The sequence below is a fragment of the Hoplias malabaricus genome, chromosome 8 (assembly GCF_029633855.1).
Source record: "Hoplias malabaricus isolate fHopMal1 chromosome 8, fHopMal1.hap1, whole genome shotgun sequence".
Lineage (NCBI taxonomy): Eukaryota > Metazoa > Chordata > Actinopteri > Characiformes > Erythrinidae > Hoplias > Hoplias malabaricus.
This window is the reverse complement of record NC_089807.1, coordinates 2,654,977-2,677,255: the sequence shown is the minus strand read 5'-3', so window position 1 is coordinate 2,677,255 and position 22,279 is coordinate 2,654,977. Positions and strand designations below refer to the sequence as shown.

General features: G+C 40.4%; 1 protein-coding gene across 1 annotated transcript in view; it reads left to right on the top strand.

The window, feature by feature from the left end:
• The window catches only part of syt14a (synaptotagmin XIVa), a 50,454-nt gene continuing 28,175 nt past the window's right edge, over window positions 1-22,279 (top strand). Inside the window, exons 1-2 of the mRNA XM_066678772.1 lie at window positions 1-37; window positions 14,446-14,493. Coding sequence (XP_066534869.1) covers window positions 25-37; window positions 14,446-14,493 — 61 coding nt within the window. The 5' untranslated portion in view covers window positions 1-24. The remainder of the gene's footprint in view (window positions 38-14,445; window positions 14,494-22,279) is intronic.

Sequence of the window (22,279 nt, the reverse complement as noted above, 5' to 3'; positions counted from 1 at the left end):
TGGTTTGGTCTGAATCAGAGCATCATGGCGATTGATGGTGAGTAGAGCCCGGTGTGTCTGCTCTTGTTCTCTCTCTAACGCACACGCGCACAGGCAGAGTTGTGTACAACACACCTAGTTCCCGAATAAGCGACGTTTGAGACACCCAGCGAATCACAGTCAGCGTTTGTTAATTTACCTCAGAAAATGGTCCGCTCTGACAGTTTCAGAGAAACGGAAAAATCCAGCTGACACTTAACACACCGACCGTTAATAACAGCGAGAGACCGTTAATGACTGCCAGCGGATTTAGAGGCGAGCTGAACTACTGTCAGTTGAGGAGCTGAGATTATTTGCCTCAGGTTTAGAACTCGTCTCTTTCAGTTTTGTTCGGAATGTGTGGAGTAAGACTCCCATTCATGAAGTGAGCTTCAGAGTATGTTAAATTCCTGGTATTTGCAACGTTGGCCGTTGCTGTCGTCTGGTTCGTACACCGACTACCGCTGTTTCTTGCAAATTTGGTGTTAAGTTCGAATTTATTTCAGTTTCAGAGCTAGTTTTGTTGAATTTCTCTCAGATTTAGAGCTCAGTCAGTTGTATTTCTCCAGACTATCTGCTATTTCTCTCAGAAATATCGAGTTCTCATTCATGAACAAGATTCTCAATTTCTGAGAAAGAGAGCAGACTTAACCTCAAGCTAAGCTGCTCATTTGTGAATTACTCATATTGTTAACATTTGGTGGGGGTTTGAATTTCTTTCTCATTTCCTGAAACTTACCTGAAGGGATCCTGCCTGTCCTCCACCCAGTTGTATTTGTTAGAATCTGTAGCTAGGTGGGTGCTGTCAGTCCTCAACCAAGCTACACCTTAATCTCCCTCGCTTTTGGAGCTGAGTTGAATTTCTCTCATATTTAGAGCTGAATAACACATTTTAGGGAAAACATTGTGTTGAATTTTGTGAAACTGTCATGAGGAGGACCAGTAGGAATTCAGTAAGGATTATTTTCTTTCTAAAAAATCTGCCGTTTGACAGCCGTTGAGCATCTGGTGTGGCGCCACAGGTCGTGTTTAATCGATTCATGTTTAGACTGTACTTTAATGACCCCTGTGGGATGGATGAATGCTCTGTTTTGTGAGTGTCAGTCATATTCTGTTCTCTGCTGTTGTGTTGGTTTGTCACAGACTTTCTGCATGGATTCCTCTTGAGCTCCCACACACTCACCCACCTTTCTGCCTACACACTTTACCGCACAATCACACTCCAGCTGTTCATAAGAGAAATGGTGGTAGATCAGGGGGATCCAGTTCCCGGCGGATAGAGTTTGGGATTGAAGTTTCAGCCTCACAAATCCTTTCTGTCGTTCTTCACAGTTCGAGTTGTTAGAGAATTCTTGTTTGAATACAGTTACTTTTCAAGATGACATGGTTAAGGCATATAAACATGGCGTTGATATACGTAGGTGTGTTAGTCTTTAGCCATGTTTATTACCATGATACATTACTTTTATTACATATTAAAAACTATTTACGTGGATATCGAGTGAGGCTTGGGTTGCTCTGCTGATCGCTTCAGTGTCCGTCTTAAGCATTTTTGGTCTGATGTCATATTTGCTGAATTAATCATGACTTCCTGAAAGAAAAGGGAGATTTTATCAGTCTGTTTAATCTACTATTACATCTCTTCTCCAATGATTGCATGATGCTCCTTAAATATTCTGTTGATTTTCAAAGTGAAAAATGAGTACACGTCTCGTATAGGGAACAAACAATGAGGGCAACATTTTGCAAAAAATAAATAAATAAAAATGGCAACAGCACAGGCCACATTTTGTTAAATTCAGCCAGAAATTAGAAGTGCATCTTCCTCAAGCTGCTTATTTTCACACAGGTAACAAAACATGTTATTTGACCTGGAGCATCCAACCTGTACAATACAATATCATCAAATATTTATAACTGCACAGTGATGTTTTGCATTGGATCCGAACAAAAATAAATAATGGTCACCACAAAAAAATGTGAATTCTAGAAACAACAAACAACACAAAGAAACCACACCAGAGAGAGAGCTGAGTTATTATTTATTTCTTCATCGCTCGGGGTTGTGGTTCAGCTAAAACTTAAAATTCATTTTCTTTCTGTGCTCTGTTTCTGTTCAGAGCCACAGCTGACAGATGAACTTGGCACGTACTCACAGCGAGGCCGAGAGGAGTCGCTTCTGTTCTGTTTGACACGCTCTGTAGCGTTTTCTTCACATACACAGCGCTGGGCTGATGCGCTGTGTGGCCAAAAGTTTGTGGACACTTATCCAATGTAAATTGTTACTTGGGAGTTTGTTCCTCTTTGCCACACTTACAGACTTCTGATGGACCAAATGTGGTTTCCATGCTCATTTGCATACAGTTGAAATCTGCTTAACTTTCCACAGTGTGATGAGGCTGATTTTTACCATCCCACAGTTCATCGTGCTCAAAAACTGTAAATGTGCAGTGAGATGTGAGGGTAAGTGTCTGAGGAAATGGAGCTAGATATGGTCCAGTACAGCTGTGTGGCGTGGGGAGAAAGAGCCATGGATAATTGGTTCTGGTGAGTAACTGATTTGTCATAGTGTTGGTCTTGAGTCAGGCGTTGCAATAGGCTTCTGAAAAAAGTAGTTCTGCAAAACTAATTCAAGCTTAGGCTCTTGGTTATAGAAAAACAGGTGCCAGGTTAACTCTCTCAGATATTCAGATACCTTTGGGGTTTCTTGGGAAACGAGAGGTTCATTGATTATTTATGGATTTATATGTTATCTGTGTGGAATCACTGATGTCTCCAGGCCTCTCTCACTGTGTATGTGGGTGTGTGTTATTGTGCGTTTCTGGACTGAATATATCCTGACTTTTTTTTTTTTTTTTGTATTATATATTTTTTTATATTTATTTATTTATTTTATTGGAACATTCACTCATTCGTTCATTGTCTATAACCACTAATCCAGTTCAGGCTCGGGGTGGGTCCAGAACCTACCCAGAATCACTGAGCGCAGGGTGGGAACACACCCGGGAGGTGGTGCCACTCCTTTGCAGGGCGACACACACTCACACATTCACTTACACTTTACGACACTTTTGAGTAACCAATCGTTACTTAATCGTTGAGTACCAACATGTGTTTTTGGACTGTGGGAGGAAACCCGAGCACCAGGAGGAAAACCACATGGACACGGGGAGAACACACCACACTCCTCACAGACAGTCACCCGGAGGAAACCCACACAGACACAGGGAGAACACACCACACTCCTCACAGACAGTCACCCGAAGGAAACCCACGCAGACACAGGGAGAACACACCACACTCCTCACAGACAGTCACCCGGAGGAAACCCACGCGGACACAGGGAGAACACACCACACTCCTCACAGACAGTCACCCGGAGGAAACCCACGCGGACACAGGGAGAACACACCACACTCCTCACAGACAGTCACCCTGAGGAAACCCACGCGGACACAGGGAGAACACACCACACTCCTCACAGACAGTCACCCGGAGGAAACCCGCGCAGACATGGGGAGAACACACCACACTCCTCACAGACAGTCACCTGGAGGAAACCCACACGGACACAGGGAGAACACACCACACTCCTCACAGACAGTCACCCGGAGGAAACCCACGCGGACACAGGGAGAACACACCACACTCCTCACAGACAGTCACCCGGAGGAAACCCACGCGGACACGGGGAGAACACACCAAGCTTAAATTGGAACAGTTCAATGATTATTAATGATCAAAGTGTTTGCCAATTTGTATTTAAACTAACTGCTTATGCTGACTCTAATTTTTCTAAACTTTAAGCTTCACATCTTTTTTTTTTCCAGACTCCACTGTAATTTATTTTAAATATTGAAATTCATTAAAATAAAGAAACTGTCTTCTTATTGAATTAAATACATTCACACACCACTTTTGTAGTGAGAATATTACAAGTGGCATGCATTATGTAACTACATATAGAACTGACAAGTGTATGTACCAACTAGTCATCTAGACTAGTCCTAAATGGTTAATATAATGTGTTTGTGTTGCCTGGTATGAGTTCCTCTCCCTGTGCTATACAGGGAGACAAGAAAAGAGCTTAAGTGAGGATTAAAGCTAATAAGGAGATGGATGTTAAGGGTCAAAGTGTGTGTTTGTGCGCATGTACAGGATAATCACCACTTTATTGGATGTGTAGATTCAAAACAGCTTATGGGTAGTATGCTGATGTCAGTTTAAAGACACCAGAGACTTACAAAGAATAGTAGGCATACCTGCTTTGCGGAGTGTTTTAAATGTATTTATTTTTCTTGTAATATAAGATGCTGTTTGCCAGCAGTTCAGCTGTTTGTTCTTGGTGATAGTATTCTTTTTCACTAGATTTTGGAACACTGAATGCTGAGGATTTGATGGCATTGAGCCACTAGAGCTTTAGTGAGGTCAGGCACTGATTGTGCATCATTGTTTTTGGATCATAAAGATGTTTGCTGGAGCTCATTAATACCAATACACTTAGCCATTGGCTTACTGATTAGTCTCATGTTCAGCATCTCAAAAGCTGTTCCATTGGTTGATAAGTCCACTCACAATTATTACAGTTGTCTGCAGTCGGAGAGTTCTGATGTAAACTGCATTTGCAAACAACAGCCAGAATGTGAATTGGGTGCAAGTTAGCTAGAAGGCAGCTGCGAGTAATGTTTGTTTACTTAAGCCTGAGCGAGTCTGTTGACTGTTGGGAGTGAACAAGGATTGAATTGTAAGAAGTGGGTGCAGGACTTTAGATGCTAAACCTATTTGAAGTAACTACATCTCCAGGCTGACGACATATATCCAAAGTTTGAAGACTTTGTTTCGGATGTTCGTCTCCTCACACTTTCTCTAAATATGCTTTCATGCCCTTCTCTCCTTTCTAGTCCCTAGTGAGAGATTGCTCAGGTGTCCTTGGCCTAGCATGGCTTCTCCTCCACAGCGTCTGCAAGTTTGACCACTGCAGGACAAATGACTTGGGTTATTTTGAAACACAGGAACCGTGGCGCAGCACAGTCTTGGTTTACTTTAGAACTATCTCTCTAAGCAGTAGACACCTGCTCACTTTGTTTCAAGGGGACATGGTTTAAATTTTTTTTTTTAATTTGACTTTGTCAAAAATAATGAATGAAATGAAACATAACCATGTTTCCCTACATTCAATTGACTGTACTTGGTTATTAAAACAAAAGCTAGTTCTTCCCTTTCGAGTAATACATATGGAGTGGGTGCTGCACAGTGTGGTTTCGACCACCGTGATCTTGGAGTCTTCTTTCTTGTTTTGAAGTTGAAGTGAGCGCTCCTGGGTTTCTGTCTCTATTTCTCACTGGAGCTCAGTGGATTTGAAGAGGAGAGGAGAGTGCTGGTGAGTGGTAATTGGTGTCCCATGTGGTATGGGTCTGTCAGGCAACAGAGCTACACACATATCCTGTGTTGGGAATGCAGTAAACAAAGCTTTACTGTCTTTTCTATAGCAATAGTTTGGTGAAGAATCAGCAGTACAAAATTGTCCTCATGCCTTATGCTGCCTTTGAACTAAATGCCAAGTGTCGGTTAGTGGGGTATAAATTTCCCCAGCATGTGGGGGCTGTGGTGAAGTCTTCTTTGGAGTGATGGAGCTACATCTATTACTTCTGAATAAGCTGTGGTTCAGAAACGAATCATCCAACATCAGTATCTAATCTCACTAATGCGCTCGAAGCTAAAGACTTCTCAGAAGAGCTGAGTTGGTTACTACAGCAAAGGGAAAGCAAGTTTTATATCAAAACGCTATGTCAGAAGTGATTTGGGATAAGTGTCTGCAATCTCTCAATATGTCACCTAGCACTGTTCTTATCGTGTGTGTGTGGATGAGAGAGAGATCATGTGTCTGAAGTAAAAGAGGGAATCTGAGACTGGTAGTGAGTAGAAACTCCCTTAGAGGACTAAACTGTTAATTGCGGTGTCATGTATCGCACTGTTAATAGTGTGTGTGTGTGTGTGTGTGTGTGTGTGTGTGTGTGTGTGTGTGTGTGTGTGTGTGTGTGTGTGTGTGTGTGTGTGTGTGTGTGTGTGTGTGTGTGTGTGTGTGTGTGTGTGTGTGTGTGTGTGTGTGTGTGTGTGTGTGTGTGTGTGTGTGTGTGTGTGTGTGTGTGTGTGTGTGTGTGTGTGTGTGTGTGTGTGTGTGTGTGTGTGTGTGTGTGTGTGTGTGTGTGTGTGTGTGTGTGTGTGTGTGTGTGTGTGTGTGTGTGTGTGTGACAGAGGGAAAGAGCGTCTCAGGAGCTTTCTGTCGTCTCCTGTCTCCGTCTGCTTGTCTGTGTCTGGATATAAATCTAGGCCGCTATCAGTTAAAGAAGTCTGTGTTTTTCAATCTAATCTCTGTCTGCCCTGTATTTATTGTACAAGAGGTAAGCATAGATTTCACATTGACACATTTCCTGCAGATTTCAGCCAAATGACAGATTCTAAATCCCATCAGTCAGGTCTGAACATCTGTTCAGTTTTTTAAAAAAAAATCAGTGCATGCACACAATTCCTGCTATTCTAGTTAAGCCACATCCACTTTAAATGATAAGAAGTGTTTTAGTCCAGGCTGTTTTCTGAATGAGGATTAATACCTAGCAGCCACTCGAGGCACAGCTCATTTACACACATCAGTTTCAAATGTAGAGTTTCAAAAACAAGGGAGTAATGCATGAAACGAAGTTGGAATAATGATTTGTTTTCATACAGAAACTTATGTTCATTATTATTTTTGTGTTATTATATATGCAGTTTTCTCAGTAAAAAATTATCTATGATGCCTAATGCTGTCATATTGCCCACAGTGCAGTGTATTATTTATTAATCATTTTTTCTTTTAGCCAAAGCCAACAGTTTTGCTTTGTCTGCCTGTAGAAATAAATCCTCCTTAAATATAAATTAACTAAGCAGCACTCTCCCTTTTGTTGGCAGTTACCTTTTCATAACTAGAGCAGGCTGTAGTTTGTATTGAGCTCTGACTGTAATTTCTTTCAACAGGGTGATGTTCTCTATCTGTTCTAGATTAACTGATGATTCTTTAATGAGAGCACTATAAACGGAGTGTGGGCTGGTTAATATTGAATTACACTTGATCTGTTGTCTTTCATCTGTTTCCTCCTTGTTATTTTTCCAGTAAGTTCCTGCCACTCATGAGATTTCTACAGACATTTTACTATGTACTGAATCCTCATTTCAAATAGCTTTTTGCACTTTTAGATTGAGACCCTTCCCACACATCGGCTATTTGGTGGAGAGGACATGAGTAAAACAAGCCAGTATTTACTTAAAGATGGGGATGATTAGGTGGTCTGTAATGGCCACAGTGACAGGGTTTAGCAGGACGTCCTGTTAACACTCCTCCTCTTTTTAAATGGTCAATACCTCAGCTTTACAAGTCAACACCTAAAGGGGCCATTTATTGAGAACAGTGTCTAGTAGTCACCTAGGTCTCCCATCCCAGTACTGGCCAGTCGCAATCCTCCTGATCTGAAATGGAGTTGGATGTTCATGTGCAATAGCTGTAGCTGAGGGCATAGCACAATGTAAAGTCATATGTAATGGAATATTGGCCAATATTTCAAACAACTGATTTACTGTTCAGGTGCATGGCTTTTGGAGGAGGGTAGACAACCACTGTTATGTTTTTTTGCACAGTTTTTCTGTAATACTGAGCCCTGAGCAGCAAAGACAGAGGCTGTATTCTCCCTATTTAGTGAAGAATCACAATGGTTTTGAATCTGTATTTTTTAGGTCAAAATATTACGTAGTATTCCTTGAAGCAGGTGATATGTGTGAGTAGAAAACCGAACTTAATATGTTTTTAATCACTTTCAACCACAGTGTTTTGGAGGCTAATTGTTTTGCTGCATCTCTTGTGTACATCTTATAAACTGTATTATACAGAGACTTTCTCAGCTGTCCAGTTCTGCTTTAGTGTTCTTGCTTCAGCCTTGCATCATTTTGGCTCAATCTTTTGAAAACGCTCAACATGATGATTTGCTCAGTGTGAGTTAGAGACTGTGTCCCTCAGTGACCACTGTGTACACACTGTACCCCAGGGACATTGTCATCAGCCCAGCTTTGCCTCCAGTCTGCGTTGGGAGAGAGAGAAGAGCTGGGTGTACAGCTTCCAGTATTGAGCTGTGAAGAATAGGAATCATGAGATTATTAGAGTAGCATTCGTGATCCAAAACTAATCATCCCACGTCAGTACCTGACTTAACTAATGCTCCTGTGGCTGCATCCATTCAAACAAGCGCAGCAGTATACCAAAGTTCTGGTAAAAACAATTCCCCCCGGAAGCAAAGGCCTCTCTCTTGCTCGCTCGCTCTCTCTCTCTCTCTCTCACGTCTGATGGTATAATTGTCTCTTTGCTCAGATGATACATTTTTAAATAATTTCATATTTTATTCAGAACTGATTCACTGAAAATGTCTGCTGAGGAATAATGGACATGAAAGTAAGATTTATGTGGTTTTTGAAAGCTCAGGGGTGGAAAAATAAGGTATAAAGAAGAACAAGACAAAGAATGAATGAAAGAATAGATGAATAGAAGGAACTCAAAAGGTGACTGGATGGGCCCAAGGCCACTGGGTTTATTCCACCTCTCCTCTTTCACCATTCATTCATTTATTCGTTCCTTCAGCCTTCTGCAAAGGTAGAGGGAGTTTCCCAAAAGTGGGGCGGCACTATAAATACTCCTGCTGATTGAGAGAAAGAGCCAAGCGCTGCATCATTCCCTGAAAGCTCACCTTGACTCAGTTTATCAATAGTCAAACCTTTACATCCGCTAGGCCTGGTTCTGAAGTTTACGGCTCAGAGTTTTGTCTTGGGCTCAGAGATGGACATTTTACTGTGTTTGCAGTCCTAAACGTCTTTCTCCGTGCTGTTCTAATAGCATAATTTAATAAAGACATTACTTCAGGAATGAAGGAGGACAAAATCTGTGTTAATGCCACCCGTTTCTGAAAAAATGTTGTCTGAGCAGGTGTCCCCACACTCTCTGTGCCATATAATGTTTGCTTAAGTGTAGCAGTATATTTTCTCCTTGATTTTGTGAGGCAGGGTAATAAACATTTACCTGCTAACACCACAGGCTTCAGGACCTCATATAAAGTGAGGATTCATGTGTAATACATTAATTACAGAGAGCACTGCTACTGCAAATTGGCTTTAGAAGCAGATGCTAATTATTTAGCATGAGCCTAGCAGTGAGGCCATTGGCATCTTTCTGCCTTGAGCTCTTTTTTGCTCCCTTTAGGAACATAAGGTTATGCAAATGTGGTGGTAATTAGCATGTGAATGTGTAGTGAATTTAGGCATGAGCTTAGCAGCTTGTAAAGGGGTATCAGATGAAGAAGATAGTGGTGATTCTCCTGGCCAAAGATATCTAGCTCCTCCCACACTGATGTTGTGCAGAGTTCTATACAGTGAATAGCACCATTCCACCAGTGACAAATGAGCAGATGCGTCCGAACGTTGGACTGTGCTTTATATAACTTTTCAAAATAAAATCGGTAGTAGGGCTTTAAAAAAAAAACTCCTGATATATTATCGCCCTCATTTCTATAGTAAGCATTTTACCCAGGAGAACTGGGACTCCTTATTTGAAACAAATAGGAGACCTGAATGAATCAGTTTATGCTCCCTAGAATGGGTGACCACATGAGGGCTGTCATGATTTAAAATGAGTTTGATGCAGCATCTCTTATACTTCTAGGTGTCAGTACAGTGTCAATTCCCTTACGTCATGAAGAATAATTTGAGAAATTGACAGCTCTTTTAATGATGTGTTTTGACCGGTGAGCTTGAATATTAAAAACGAAGAATGTTCAGAAGGACAGTCTTGAGTGGGTTTATGGAGAATGCACATTGTGTAGTTTTTTCACAAGAGGCTCTGTAAACCAAAACAAGCTTTTTCAAATCCCTTGGTCATGCTGCACTATTGTCTTGATCGTCGAGGGCTGTAGCATCTGCTTCTTCTCCACACCGATTCTCCACAACTGCCTCCTGATTCTCCAGTTTGTCTGCACACAAAGCCTACACCAAAAAGCATTTTATGTCGTACTCTGGTGTGACAGAACCAGAAAACCAGATCCAGCCAATTTTGTGACTGACCAGAGTCCTCTGTGTGGCAGCAGTTCTGTTCACTGTGTGAATTATTCCAATACCTGCTTATGTGCTCTCGCATTCATAAAGTCCCTTTTTTTAAAGTCCCTGTCCCTGCACTGACCCAGTTCTGAACATTTTATTCTCGAGCATGTTCCAACACAACATAAGGCCTAAGGTTATCAGAGACCTGGTGGCCAAATATTAATATGAATTTTGTTCAACATTTCATCTACTAGTCCTCCAAGAAGGCATTACACCACATGCTGGATGTGATAGCATGTGAGGCTTTACCTCTCCCTGGCAGATTTGGCATTGGACATAGGTATTCAGCACATGAGAATGAAGTTACTGTGTCAGAAATGGGTGCATTTTAAGTAGTGAATTCACTCAGTCTTATGCCAGGCCTAAGGTAGAGGGGTGTGGCGCCCACCAGCTGTGGGACCATCGCCTTCATCAGTGTTTGACTTCAGGACATGTCCCCAAGTTTGAATTCCAGCAAATCTGCATAAAGGTGTAGGGCTTTTGTAGCAATTACATTATAAATGATTGCACAGTATGGACATTTCCTACATTTTTGCTGACCTCATTATTGCCTATTGTGTGTTTGGTTACATAAAAATGAATATCACCAATATTTTAGGTGCTCTGTTCAATCCGTTCTTTTCTCTGGTTTTCACTAGTCTTTCTGTTCTGTGGTTGTTGTGTTTAAAAACAATAGATTTATATTGTTTGTTTTATTAATTTAGAATATTTAAATATTCCAATTGCAATATATGAATATTCTTAATCTACATTTATTTCTGTTTAAGGGATGTAACTGCATTATTAAGCTAGTATACTATCATTACATCAGTGTCATAAAATGGTTTTCAAGTGACAGTAGTATCATTTATTGCAATTATTTAGTGTAAAGCCTTCATAGAATGCATGGACAGTACAGCTGTGATTTTCTTTGTGCTCTTTATAAAGACGCATTTTCAGCACAGTACGTGACGGACTGAGTGACCCAGAGTGTAGTATTTCTTGAGGCTGTATTTTTACCAACACGCAGACAACATTAAGTATGTATAAGCTTCGTTCTTGACAGGTCCCATCACACTGTGAAAGTGACCTTACTCAGAGTCAAGAGCTACGTGACTTCTACAGGTTAACCTCCACACTTACGCAACCAGGGCTAAAGAGCAACCCAGCCCAACTTACTGTTGGTTACACTGGGCGGGTGGGTCATTTCCATCAAATTTATATGCAAATGGGAAATGCTAAAATGAAAATACACAAAAAGCGGCTTGCTCCTGGCATACAGCCTTCTTAAGTGATTGAAAATGTTTTACGCAATCATGTAATTTCCTTCAAAAACCCGTTACATAAGTTTGTTTTGATGTCTTTGCAGCTTCTGTAGCTTGAAGTTTACAAATGTACGTTTTATACAAGGCTTAATTCTTCCCATTTAATATTTTTGTGGAATTTGAAACACGAGTGAATATAAGCTGCTTAATCTAGAAATAAAGGCACATGGATACAAGCGAGGATCCCTTTCATATAGGTATTTGTGTGATTATCTATTCCAGTGTTATATAAAACATGATGGTACATGTCTATATCCAGTCCCATAAGTGCGCAAGGATCCACCCTGTGTCTACATTACTATGTCAACATTTTGGGGGCTTTGTCTGAGGATGAAGGTGTACTTTTTAAAATCCGTTCTTAATGACTTGCATGGTTAAATTAAAGAATTAATAAAATAAATTCAGGTCATAATAATCTGCCTGGAGGGGGGACTCTGGCAGCAACAGCCTTTTTCATTTTGTTTTCATTATCAGCAGTAAATGTGGACTGATATTTGAATTTAATTATGTTCACATTGGGAGAAGGCTGATTCACGTTATTTAAATGAGGCCCAATCAATCAACATTACTGTGTGATGGACTGGTTGATGACCACTAAATGTCATTTCTGTTATGTAGGTCTTAATTTTTAATGTTGACTACCGCAGATTAGAATGCTTGTAAAAAGCTTGTGGTTTTAAAAAAAGTAAAAAATAGATGATCACATTATTCAATAATATCTTTTATTGGCCCAAGGCTACACTGCAGCAAGTATGGTTTTCTCTTACTTTACTTTTTACTGCTTACAACCACTGCACATAGCAGTTTAATGGGGCACAATGATTGGTTGGTGTTGACGTATTCTCGATGATTAATGTGTTATTGAGTTGTATTTTGTTTTTAGAGATAAAGTGCTGATTGTAGGGCTTGTATTGCTATGGCAACTGGAAACCCCACCATCTTTCATTCTTGTTGCATTGCACTTTGATAAATTTTTTCTTTCTTTCTTTTTGACAATCACCAGCTTATTAGAAGCACTGATGTCTGCTCATCTTCAGGCTGAGGACCATAAGACAACTGTCTTCACAGCCCACTGCTTGAGAAACTGGTTTATTTGACCTTACTTTGGACAATATTTCCTTAATTCTAATGATATATACCTGAAAGGTGACACCTTCACAGCAGGCGCAGGTCTTTTTTCCTTGGTCACATGGAACAGGTGTGTGTTTCATGCCTCTGCCGTGTTGGGCTACCTTTGATCTGCTCTGTAATCTTCAGGAGATGATTGTGACACGTTCTTAGCCGGTACATAATGGAAACCGTGATCGCCTGCTTGCTAATGCATGAGGATGTGTTACACTTTTGGAGATGTTTTGAGCTGGCACTGTTTCACGTAGTGTGTTTACCATGCTCACTGATGGTAAAGCAAAACCCTTGTGTCTCGCAGATGCAGTGTCATGGAGTTTTCATGTTTCTTTGTTTGTTTTGACTTTTGGAGTGATGACCCTGTCTCTCGGTTTTTGTTAATTATCTGGACACATGCTTTAGTGGGCTGGAAGGGAAATGGTGTCTTGATTTTCATTTATGGCTTCCAATGTAAGACCAAAGTAGGACTCTGCTACCTGTGGAGGATTGACAAGGTCAGCTGTTAGGTCTGGAATAGTTACCAGGGCAGAGCTATTGTAAAGTCTCACTGCATAGACATTTCCAGAACAATGATCCTTGTTCATCAAAGATTGGAGAAACACAAATGACTAGAATAAATGCTTTCATACTGTTGCAGAAACTCAGAAGACTGAGCAGAAATTTGAATTAAATTAATGAATCAACTTCAGTGGAAGCAAACACTTGCCCCAGTCACGTTCATGCAAATATTTTGTAATTGAGCTAAAAGCATTCTGCAGCTTAAGAGCCAATGGTTGTCTTCATAAGCTGAGTTTGAGATTAAGCAGTGAGTGCAGTGGACAGCTCCTGTGTTATTTACTATATCTATATAAAACTGCATATTATGTCTGCCGGATTAAAAGTGAGGTGTTGTTACAAAAGAACATTTAAACATAAAGGTACAAAGCTTATGAGAAAGATGGCGGTGTGCAGTTATTAGTGTTAGTTTAAACTACAGGTTGTTATTATAATAATTAGTTTCAAGATTGAGTGAGTTTGTTCATTCATTCATTGTCTGTAACAGCTTATCCAGTTTAGGGACATGGTGGGTCTGGAGCCTACCTGAAATCACTGGGCGCAAGGCAGGAACTGGGCGCAAGGCAGGAACAGCCCTTCACAGAGCGACACACTCACTCCTATGGACACTTTTGCCAATCCACCTACAAACATGTGTTTTTGAACTGTAGGAGGAAACCGGAGCACCTGGAGGAAACCCACACGGTCAAGGGGAGAACACACCAACTCCTCACAGACACTCACAACCTGAGTGGGACTTGAACCCACTTGACTGTGACACTACCTGCTACGCCACTGTTCCGCCCTGAGTCCATACATGATGTTTAAAAATTTGGAGAATGTACAAACATACATTTTTCTTCCTGGGGGATAATATGGAAAATAAACAGCTGTATCATAATATAATTGTCAGTTATATTTTGAACATACAGACCTACTGACAAAATATATATCTATTTTTCTACTTTTTCTACATTTATGTTAAAATCTTTGGTTAGTTTCTGTGATCACTTTTCCAAATATTTCCATGGCATGTCAGCCATCATTAGGTCAATAGGAGGAGAAATCAGAAATGCATAGATCACCAGTTCATTCAGAACCCAAAACCTTCAGCCATTTATTATTCTGTTGTTTGTAGCTCTTGTGGAGCTGCTTATGGAAATACTAACATCTGTCATTGAAAATAACCTTGTAACCCCAGGCAGCACAATTGTGCAAGGGTTCAATCCCTACACTCTTTCCGTGTTTGTGTGAGTGTGTGTTTCGTTAAACATTGCATTGCTTTTGTCTGCAGGTGGGGAGCGTAGCTGTGGTGTACATGAACTCATCTGCATCAGAAAAGGTAAGCAGCTAGAGTCTCTGCTACACTACTAATGCTGTGTCTTTGGACTTTAGCCTTTTTTTAAAAGAAAAAAGAGCTCCTGTTTCTTACCAGCAAAATGTAGCAAAGGGTTTTATGAAGATAAATGTTTATTTTAGTATTTCCTTTGTACTCGAAACTCTCAGGAGATGAAGGATCAAATGACTTTCTCTCAGAGTGAAACAATGTATGCTCCATAGGGAGCTCATGTTTAGCACAAAGTCTCTGCTATATTCAGACTGCTAGGTTTTATAATAATAATTATAATAAATGCTCCTGGTTATATCTCAAAGTCATGTTGTCCCTGTCCAAAGAAAATATATATCGCCATTCTCGGTTTTTAATTTACTGCATCATTTGAACCCAGCAGCTGCCCTTCACGCTGAATGACAATTTCATGATGATTACTTGGGATAAAATCTGTATACATCTGCTCCTATTAAAAATAAGAAGATTTTTTTCCCTTCTCCTGTAAAGTTACTATTTTGGAGGTTCATGTTTTTTTTGGACAGCAATAATATATTTTAAACAGTGTTCATTTTCATCTGCATACTGAGAGCTCCCAGATTGGCTGCTGTTTGCCATCACAGTCCTGCTTACAACATCAGTTTCATGAACTGGTGTTTCATTGCTGCCTATTATATCCCACCCCTGGAAAGGTGGCGTAGTCCTGAGATAATCAAGGTTATTTACTTCACCAGTCAGTGTTTTCTTTTCTTGGGGCTGATTGGTGTATGCAAGCTCTGGAAGTCTGGAGTTGGAAAGTGATGGCAGTAAGAGCTTGGCCTTGAGGGCTGTATGAAAAATGTAGTGATTTAGGTCAACAGCCGAGGTTGTACCCATCTGTCACTGCTTTTACATTTCATTCTCCAGAAGCTTCCTTTTAAAGCAGCACTCTGTCAAAATTGGTATTTTTGCTCCTGGGCTCTCCAACTGTTTTAGTGTAATGTCCCCCACACCTAGGACAACTCATTACATGTATTTGTCAATAAGTGGATGGATTCAGCGCCTGTATAGTCAACGTCGGGTGCAAAAGAAGCATATTGACTGCTAAGGCAGAGTACGCATTAGGATTTAAACCGCTTTAGATGGCATTGTTTGTTTTTGAATGTCAAGGGTGATGGAGTAAAATGAAGTTGACAACATGATGTTGCCTATATATTTCTTATAAAACACAATGGGTTATTACAAGCTGACTGTTTTTTTTGACATACGAATGACAAAGACAGATCAAACTGATTGGTATGAGATTTGTTTGCAAAAATAACATCTTAAAAAAACGATTGAGACCAGGATGAAACAAAAGTTTACAGTTTACGTCATGATCTTTCATAAATAACATTCTTGATGTATATATTTCTCTTGGGTTTTTGTTGATTGCTATCGAGGTGTTTGACAAACAGGTGTTTGATCACTAATGCCTGTCCCACAATATAGGATTTTACGACTCCTAAAAGATGTTGACAACATGAGACACCCCACGAAACCTATTTTCCGTGCTTGATCGTTGTTAGTCCCCACACTACACAATCCACCCTGGTCCTCAAAACCTGACAGGAGTTTCTCATGAATTGCTACATTGCGAGAGCAAGAAGTTTCTCGCAAACTAGTTGTAAACAAACACAGCGAACGGCAGTGAATCTATAACCCTAGCTCGGCTCTTATGGGTTTACAGCCTTTAGGGATGACCTTAATGTCGCATTTCACCCCTGAGAGTCACCGTCCACCTACAATACAGCGAATATAAATGTTTTATATTTACAATTCATGGTCAAACTGTGTTATGGGCATGGATGTTTCTCTTGTATCTCTATCCTGTCCTGTCCATATGTTCTAGGGTCCAGTCCTGGGTTTCTGACTGACTGCATGCCGGATGCCGGAATCTGAGTCCATGGTTTGGCTTCAACCATCTGCTATAAAAGAGAGGGTTACGTCTCACACTGAGGAATGGTTCCCCGCGTTGAGTCAAATTAAGCCGCAAGCGCCACTCCTGGTGGTGCCCTTCCTTCAATTCCTTTAAGTTTCAGCTTTGCAACCATACTGTCCCCAGAGCCCAAAGACTCGTGGTTATCCCGGACGAGCCCCCAAATGTTACAACCTGGTCTAGGGCAGACCGCAATGCAAAAATGAAATAACGGACAGTGTGATGATTGCAAAGTGAGTTTCAACAGCGCAAAAGGTAAACAATCGAGTGAGGAACCGTTCCTCCCGTGTGTGACATAACCCTCTCTTTTATAGCAGATGGTCGAAGCCAAACCATGGACACAGATTCCGGCATCCGGCATGCAGTCAGTCAGGAACCCAGGACTGGATCCTAGAACATATGGACAGTACAGGATAGAGATACAAGAGAAACATCCATGCCCATAACAAACTGACTGAACCGAGAGAAGATCAGAGGTGTAAAGAAGGCATAATGGACTCCCCAGACTATCTGAGAAAATCAGGAGACCTTTTACAGTTGTTAGTAGGAGTAAATCCAGGTCAAATGTGGCTGATAGCACTGCAGGGTGGGCCAAGCGTAACTCTCAGAATACAAAACACCAAGCAAGTGCAACAAAATAAGTTATTAATTACTAATCCAACACAAAGAGAGCCGGCTCAGCATCTGTCTTGAATCCTTTTCTCTCTATCTTGTGCCAAAAAGTAAAATCTAGTGTTTACTGTTGTTCGATTTCTTGCTCAGTCACTCTCTGGCTGAATCTCAGATGACTCCCTAAACGCTGTGTAGTGCAGAATGTAGATCATACTCACACTCAATGCTGCATTTTATAGCTGAATGTAAATAGTTTTATAAGTGTCATGACTCCCTGTAAAACGTGCTCTGTCTGGGGGCAACCAAATACTGGATGCCATTTGAGATTCAGACATGTGCTGTAAGGTGTTATGGGGTTCTCATGAGAGGTTTCCTACCTACCTCGTGTTACACAGTGCAATTTCTACTGTTCTGAACCCAGAGCTGCTATTAGTAGTAGTTGCTGTAGTGTTACATATATTTTAATTACATATTTAGATTCTGATACCGTCTTCACTATGTGAAGAAACCATTACTGTGGTGTTTTAAATAAACTGCATTTGAACTAGAGGGTAGGTGTGTGCGCTTTTCCCTGAGGCAGTGTCTGTGCTCCGTCAGTCACATGAGAGAGAGAGAGAGAGAGAGAGAGAGAGAGAGAGAGAGAGAGAGAGAGAGAATATTTATTATTCTATAAAAACTAGAAGCTCTCTTTGGACAATTCAATATCTGTGTCAGCAATCTATGCCCTTAATTCTCAATAATTCTTGAACTTACAAACACAAGTATGATCTGGACTGAAAATTCTTGGGTTGTTTCAATGAGGCACGAGTCAGACATCATTCATTTTAAATGTGATTTTTTTAAACTTTAGCTTATTTGTGTAATCTGAACGTGGGCGGCACCTGATGCTTCAGTCCAGAATAAATCAGTCTACTGAAGTGTGTGCGAGTATGTGTGTGTTTTTGTGTCTTCTCAGTAAGAGTGGATGAGTAAATGTGGGTCCGGGAGAACCTTTGTGTCCTGTTATGTGGGAGGGTACAGTTTTGTGTGTTCGTGTGTATCATGTACAGTTTTGTGTGTGTGTGTGTGTGTGTCGCTATGTGGGAGTGCAGTGTACTTGTGATTTTATTTATTTTTTTATAAATCCAGTCTGAGCATCCTGACTTGATTGTGCCTGTTTCTATGACGACGGTTTCATGGAGTAACAGCATCCGGGACCAAAACTCTGTATCACACTCTTACACAACATCTGAAATATTCCCACTATGTGGCCAAACGTCTGTGAACATCTACTCATCAAAGACTTGAAGGGTCTTAACTGGGAGCTTGTTCTGCCTCTTCTGTCTTCCAGGGGAGCTTTACACTACGTATAGGAACATTGCTGTGAACGTTTGATGGCAACCACATTTAAGCAGTAGGCACAGACAGTGTTTAAGAGAACACAGATCCATTGCTCTACACCCTTGTGCTAGTGGTCTTTACACCCCTCTAGTCTATGGGCACGATGACTGTAGCTGATGCTTATTGTGGACACCTTTTCCACGTTTACATATAAAGGGTATATATAAAGGGTCATTATATGGTGGTGTCTGACTAGGGCTTCCAAACCTGTCCATATGACTGTACCCTCGGTTCTGAGTCAGTGTGGGAAAAGAAATGTCAGACTCATCTCTGCTGGAGTTGTGTAAATGTGGACTGTGGCTATGGTAGGGTCAGCTCAGGAGGTCAGTGTTCTGCCACTCACAGGAATAAATAGAAGACATAATAAAAATATTAGTGCTTTAATGAAGATTCTTTACCCTGTGTGCATCCCGTTTTTTCACTCTCTCTCGCTTCCCTTTAATGAGTGTTCTTTCATTGGTTTCTATTGCCTTTCTTCCTTTTTTACATCTGTTTTTGTCTCACATTCTGTTTCTCCTGTGCTCTTACTTTCTTTATATATATTCTCGCTCACTGAGTTCTGTTCTTAATCTGTTTCTTTCCTGCCCTTTTCATGACTGTTCTTTTCCGTCTTGTCTTCTTTTGACCTTCCCCTTTTTTAATCTCACTCTGTCTCATTCTGTCTTTTTTTCTCTCTCTCCTCTTCTCATTCCAGGTGTTTGCTCTGCCCCATTTTTAATGTTTTGGTCCTGACTCAGTCGAGTGTGTGTTCTGACCCAAATTTACTTTCATGTGACGCACTTCTAAAGAGCCACAGGTGCCGGGTCCCAAGGGCCGAACACAGGGCTTTTATTTGGACATAAATGAATTACTTACTTTTTTTTTCATTCTCTCAGGCATCAGATAATACATAATATCACCTGAATAATATTTAAAAATTGTTTGATTAGGTTGATTATTTATTAATTAATTTTAATTTTACTTTATTGATCCTTGGTTTTGATTGTAACTGTCCACACAAGTCTCATCATCTCATGCAACACCCTTTTCTTCAAAATGAATAGATTCGAGTCGGCCATACGTACAGAGAAACAGACAGTTACACTGCCTGTAAATACATGATGAATACAGCGATCAGCCATAACATTTATGATCACCACCTCCATGTTTTTACACTCGCTGTCCATTTTCTCCACTGACCATAGAGGCACTGTGTAGTTCTGGGGAGTTGGTGTCATCTTTATGTCTGCATGGGTTTTCTCCAGGTGCTCCAGCCCGTCTTGTGATGGACCGGGCTCCAGTCTAGGGTGTATTCCTACCTTGTGCCTAGTGATTCTGGGTGGGCTCTAAAAATGACACCACAACCCATAGCTGAAGTTTATATTCATTATTCCTATTTCTTCCTCAAGAATTTCCTTTCAAAAGGAGTCTGGCGTTCTTTGCACGTTTGCATGCATTTAATGACATGTAAAATTACACGTAATGACAAAATATGACACCATGTCGAATTGGAACTATGATAAAACAGAAATGTTGCCTGGAAACCATGGCCAAAGGTTGAATTATCTTTTGACTAATTGGTAAAGGAACACTAAGTAAGATTTGTGATAGATTTTATCATTATTCCTCAGGCTCCCCCAGTGTAATTAATTTTTACAGCACTGTAATCAATCCTACTCTCCTCCAAAAGCTATAGTACAGTTTTGCGGTGCTGAGCCCTAAGTAGCTGTTCTCCACAATACACGTCAGTGAAGCATCACAATTTGGAAATTTAATGTAAAGATATTACATAGTGGTCCATTAATCAATCATCTTAGTCAAACTGTGTCTGTGAAACCTGTTGAAGAAGAGCAGATAAAACTGCACGTATCTACTTATCTTGTGCACGCAAATAAAATATCTGTACAATTAAAATTACACGTCCCTGATTTAAAGAAAACGAGAGAAATTCTTTGCAGATTGTAGGAGTAAATTAAGGAATGCATGCACACAAACTGAAGGCACATGAATCATAAACTGTTGATTCAAAATGATTGTTATTGTTATTCAAAGCTCCTCCCAAGCTCCATACTTCCTCATGAGGATGGTTAGCAATATTTCTTCCTGCCTGAAGATAAAGGAAACATCACATTGAGAAGCTAAATGACCAAAACAGAATGCTCATATGAACCCATGGTGTGTTTCAGAAAGAAAAGAAATGAGAAATAGAAAGAGGAGGACATAGACATGTCAGATGTGACATTGGGAAGAAATTATCAGGTCATTGATCAGACTCAGTTTGAAAACAGCACAACAGAATAAATCAATTACTGCTCTGGAAATAGCACAGGGCAGAGTGGCAGCTTTCTTATGATTACATTTGTCCTGTGTGTGTGTGTGATGTCAGATTGGAGAAGCACTTCTCTCTGCTGTCCTCTAACCGAGATAAACACACTGCTGTGGTGTACAGGGAATGGTATGCTGAAGTAAGTAATTGGGCAGATGTTAAATTCTGGTGCTTTGGCCTGCTACACCATTAAAGGTGAAACGTAATATTGATCCCAACAAATTTGGGTGCATTAGTTGTTTTTAAGCTTGTCAGTTGTATGTTTGTTCTTTTAAAACATACCCTTAATGAAATATAGATTGACCTGCTGAAGGATTCTGGATGCTTAAAATGTTTTGCCTTCACGTCTCAAATGTCAGCTTTATGTATGAGTTATGAGGGTTGCATTGTTTAATTTATTTGATGCTGTTTTGCAACCATAGGACATTCAGATGAATTATCACCCATGTTCATAGCAAAAATTTCAGATGGTGCAAGAAGCAGAACTTGATTTGTTCATTATTGTGTTTTTGTGCTTGTTCTGTGAATATATTTTCCAAAGATATATTTCACTTTGCTGCCCACTTGGAGCCAGTGCTGGGGAAAAGAATATAAACATAATGAATTAGAATTAATTCCAATATTCAGTGTTTTAATTTGGTTCAGTTGGTTTGCGTTTAGTTATTAAAGAAACGGCAAGCTTCCCTTTCTCTTTTATTGAAAACTGATGCATTTACCTGGGTTTAATAAACAGATTTATTTTAAGACTAGCCATGAGTCACAGCAGTCTTGCACACGCTTGACTGATAGAAAAAAAGAGACTAATTTTGCTGTGTTCTGCTGGAACAGCTTTCTTATCTCCTGCTGTTTCTGAAATGTCAGATCTAATCTCCGGTTGTTTGTGGGACACCTGGTGGTTGGTGGGTCACCTGTCACTCACATACACTGTCCAAAGGTTTCTAGACACTCCTTATAATTAGCCAATTTATGAACTGTGGCACCATGAAATTGTATATTTTGCGTTAGGCTGTATAATGGTAGAAATGCATTCTCTAGACTAATTGAGCTCTATAGAGTTACTCTGTACTATACATCAGCTCTATACATTTAAACAGTGGCTAGACAGTGAGTCAGAACTAACCGTCCAGCGTAACTGACTAATGCTCTTAAGGTTGAATGTTCTCAGACACTTACAGCCATATTCCAGCATCTAGTGTACAGCCTTCCCAGAAGAGTAGAAGCTGTTGTTGCAGCATTTGATACCACATTAATGTCACTGGATGAGAATTACCGCTGGATGGTCCACAACGTTTGTACATATAGTGTCCACACTAACAGACAGTTTCACTAGGGGATATAATTGTAAAAATGACAATGGAAATCTAAAACTGTAGAGCTGATATACCCATCTGATATATAAACCAGTGGCCACACTGATGCTCACCTTGAATGTCTTCTTTCAGTAATCCGCTCCTTATAGTCCTGTCCACTCTCTGATAGTTTTAATAGCTTAAAGTTCAGAGCGGAAATGGGTTTTAACCTTTTACCCTGGCGGTGTTAGGCAGTGA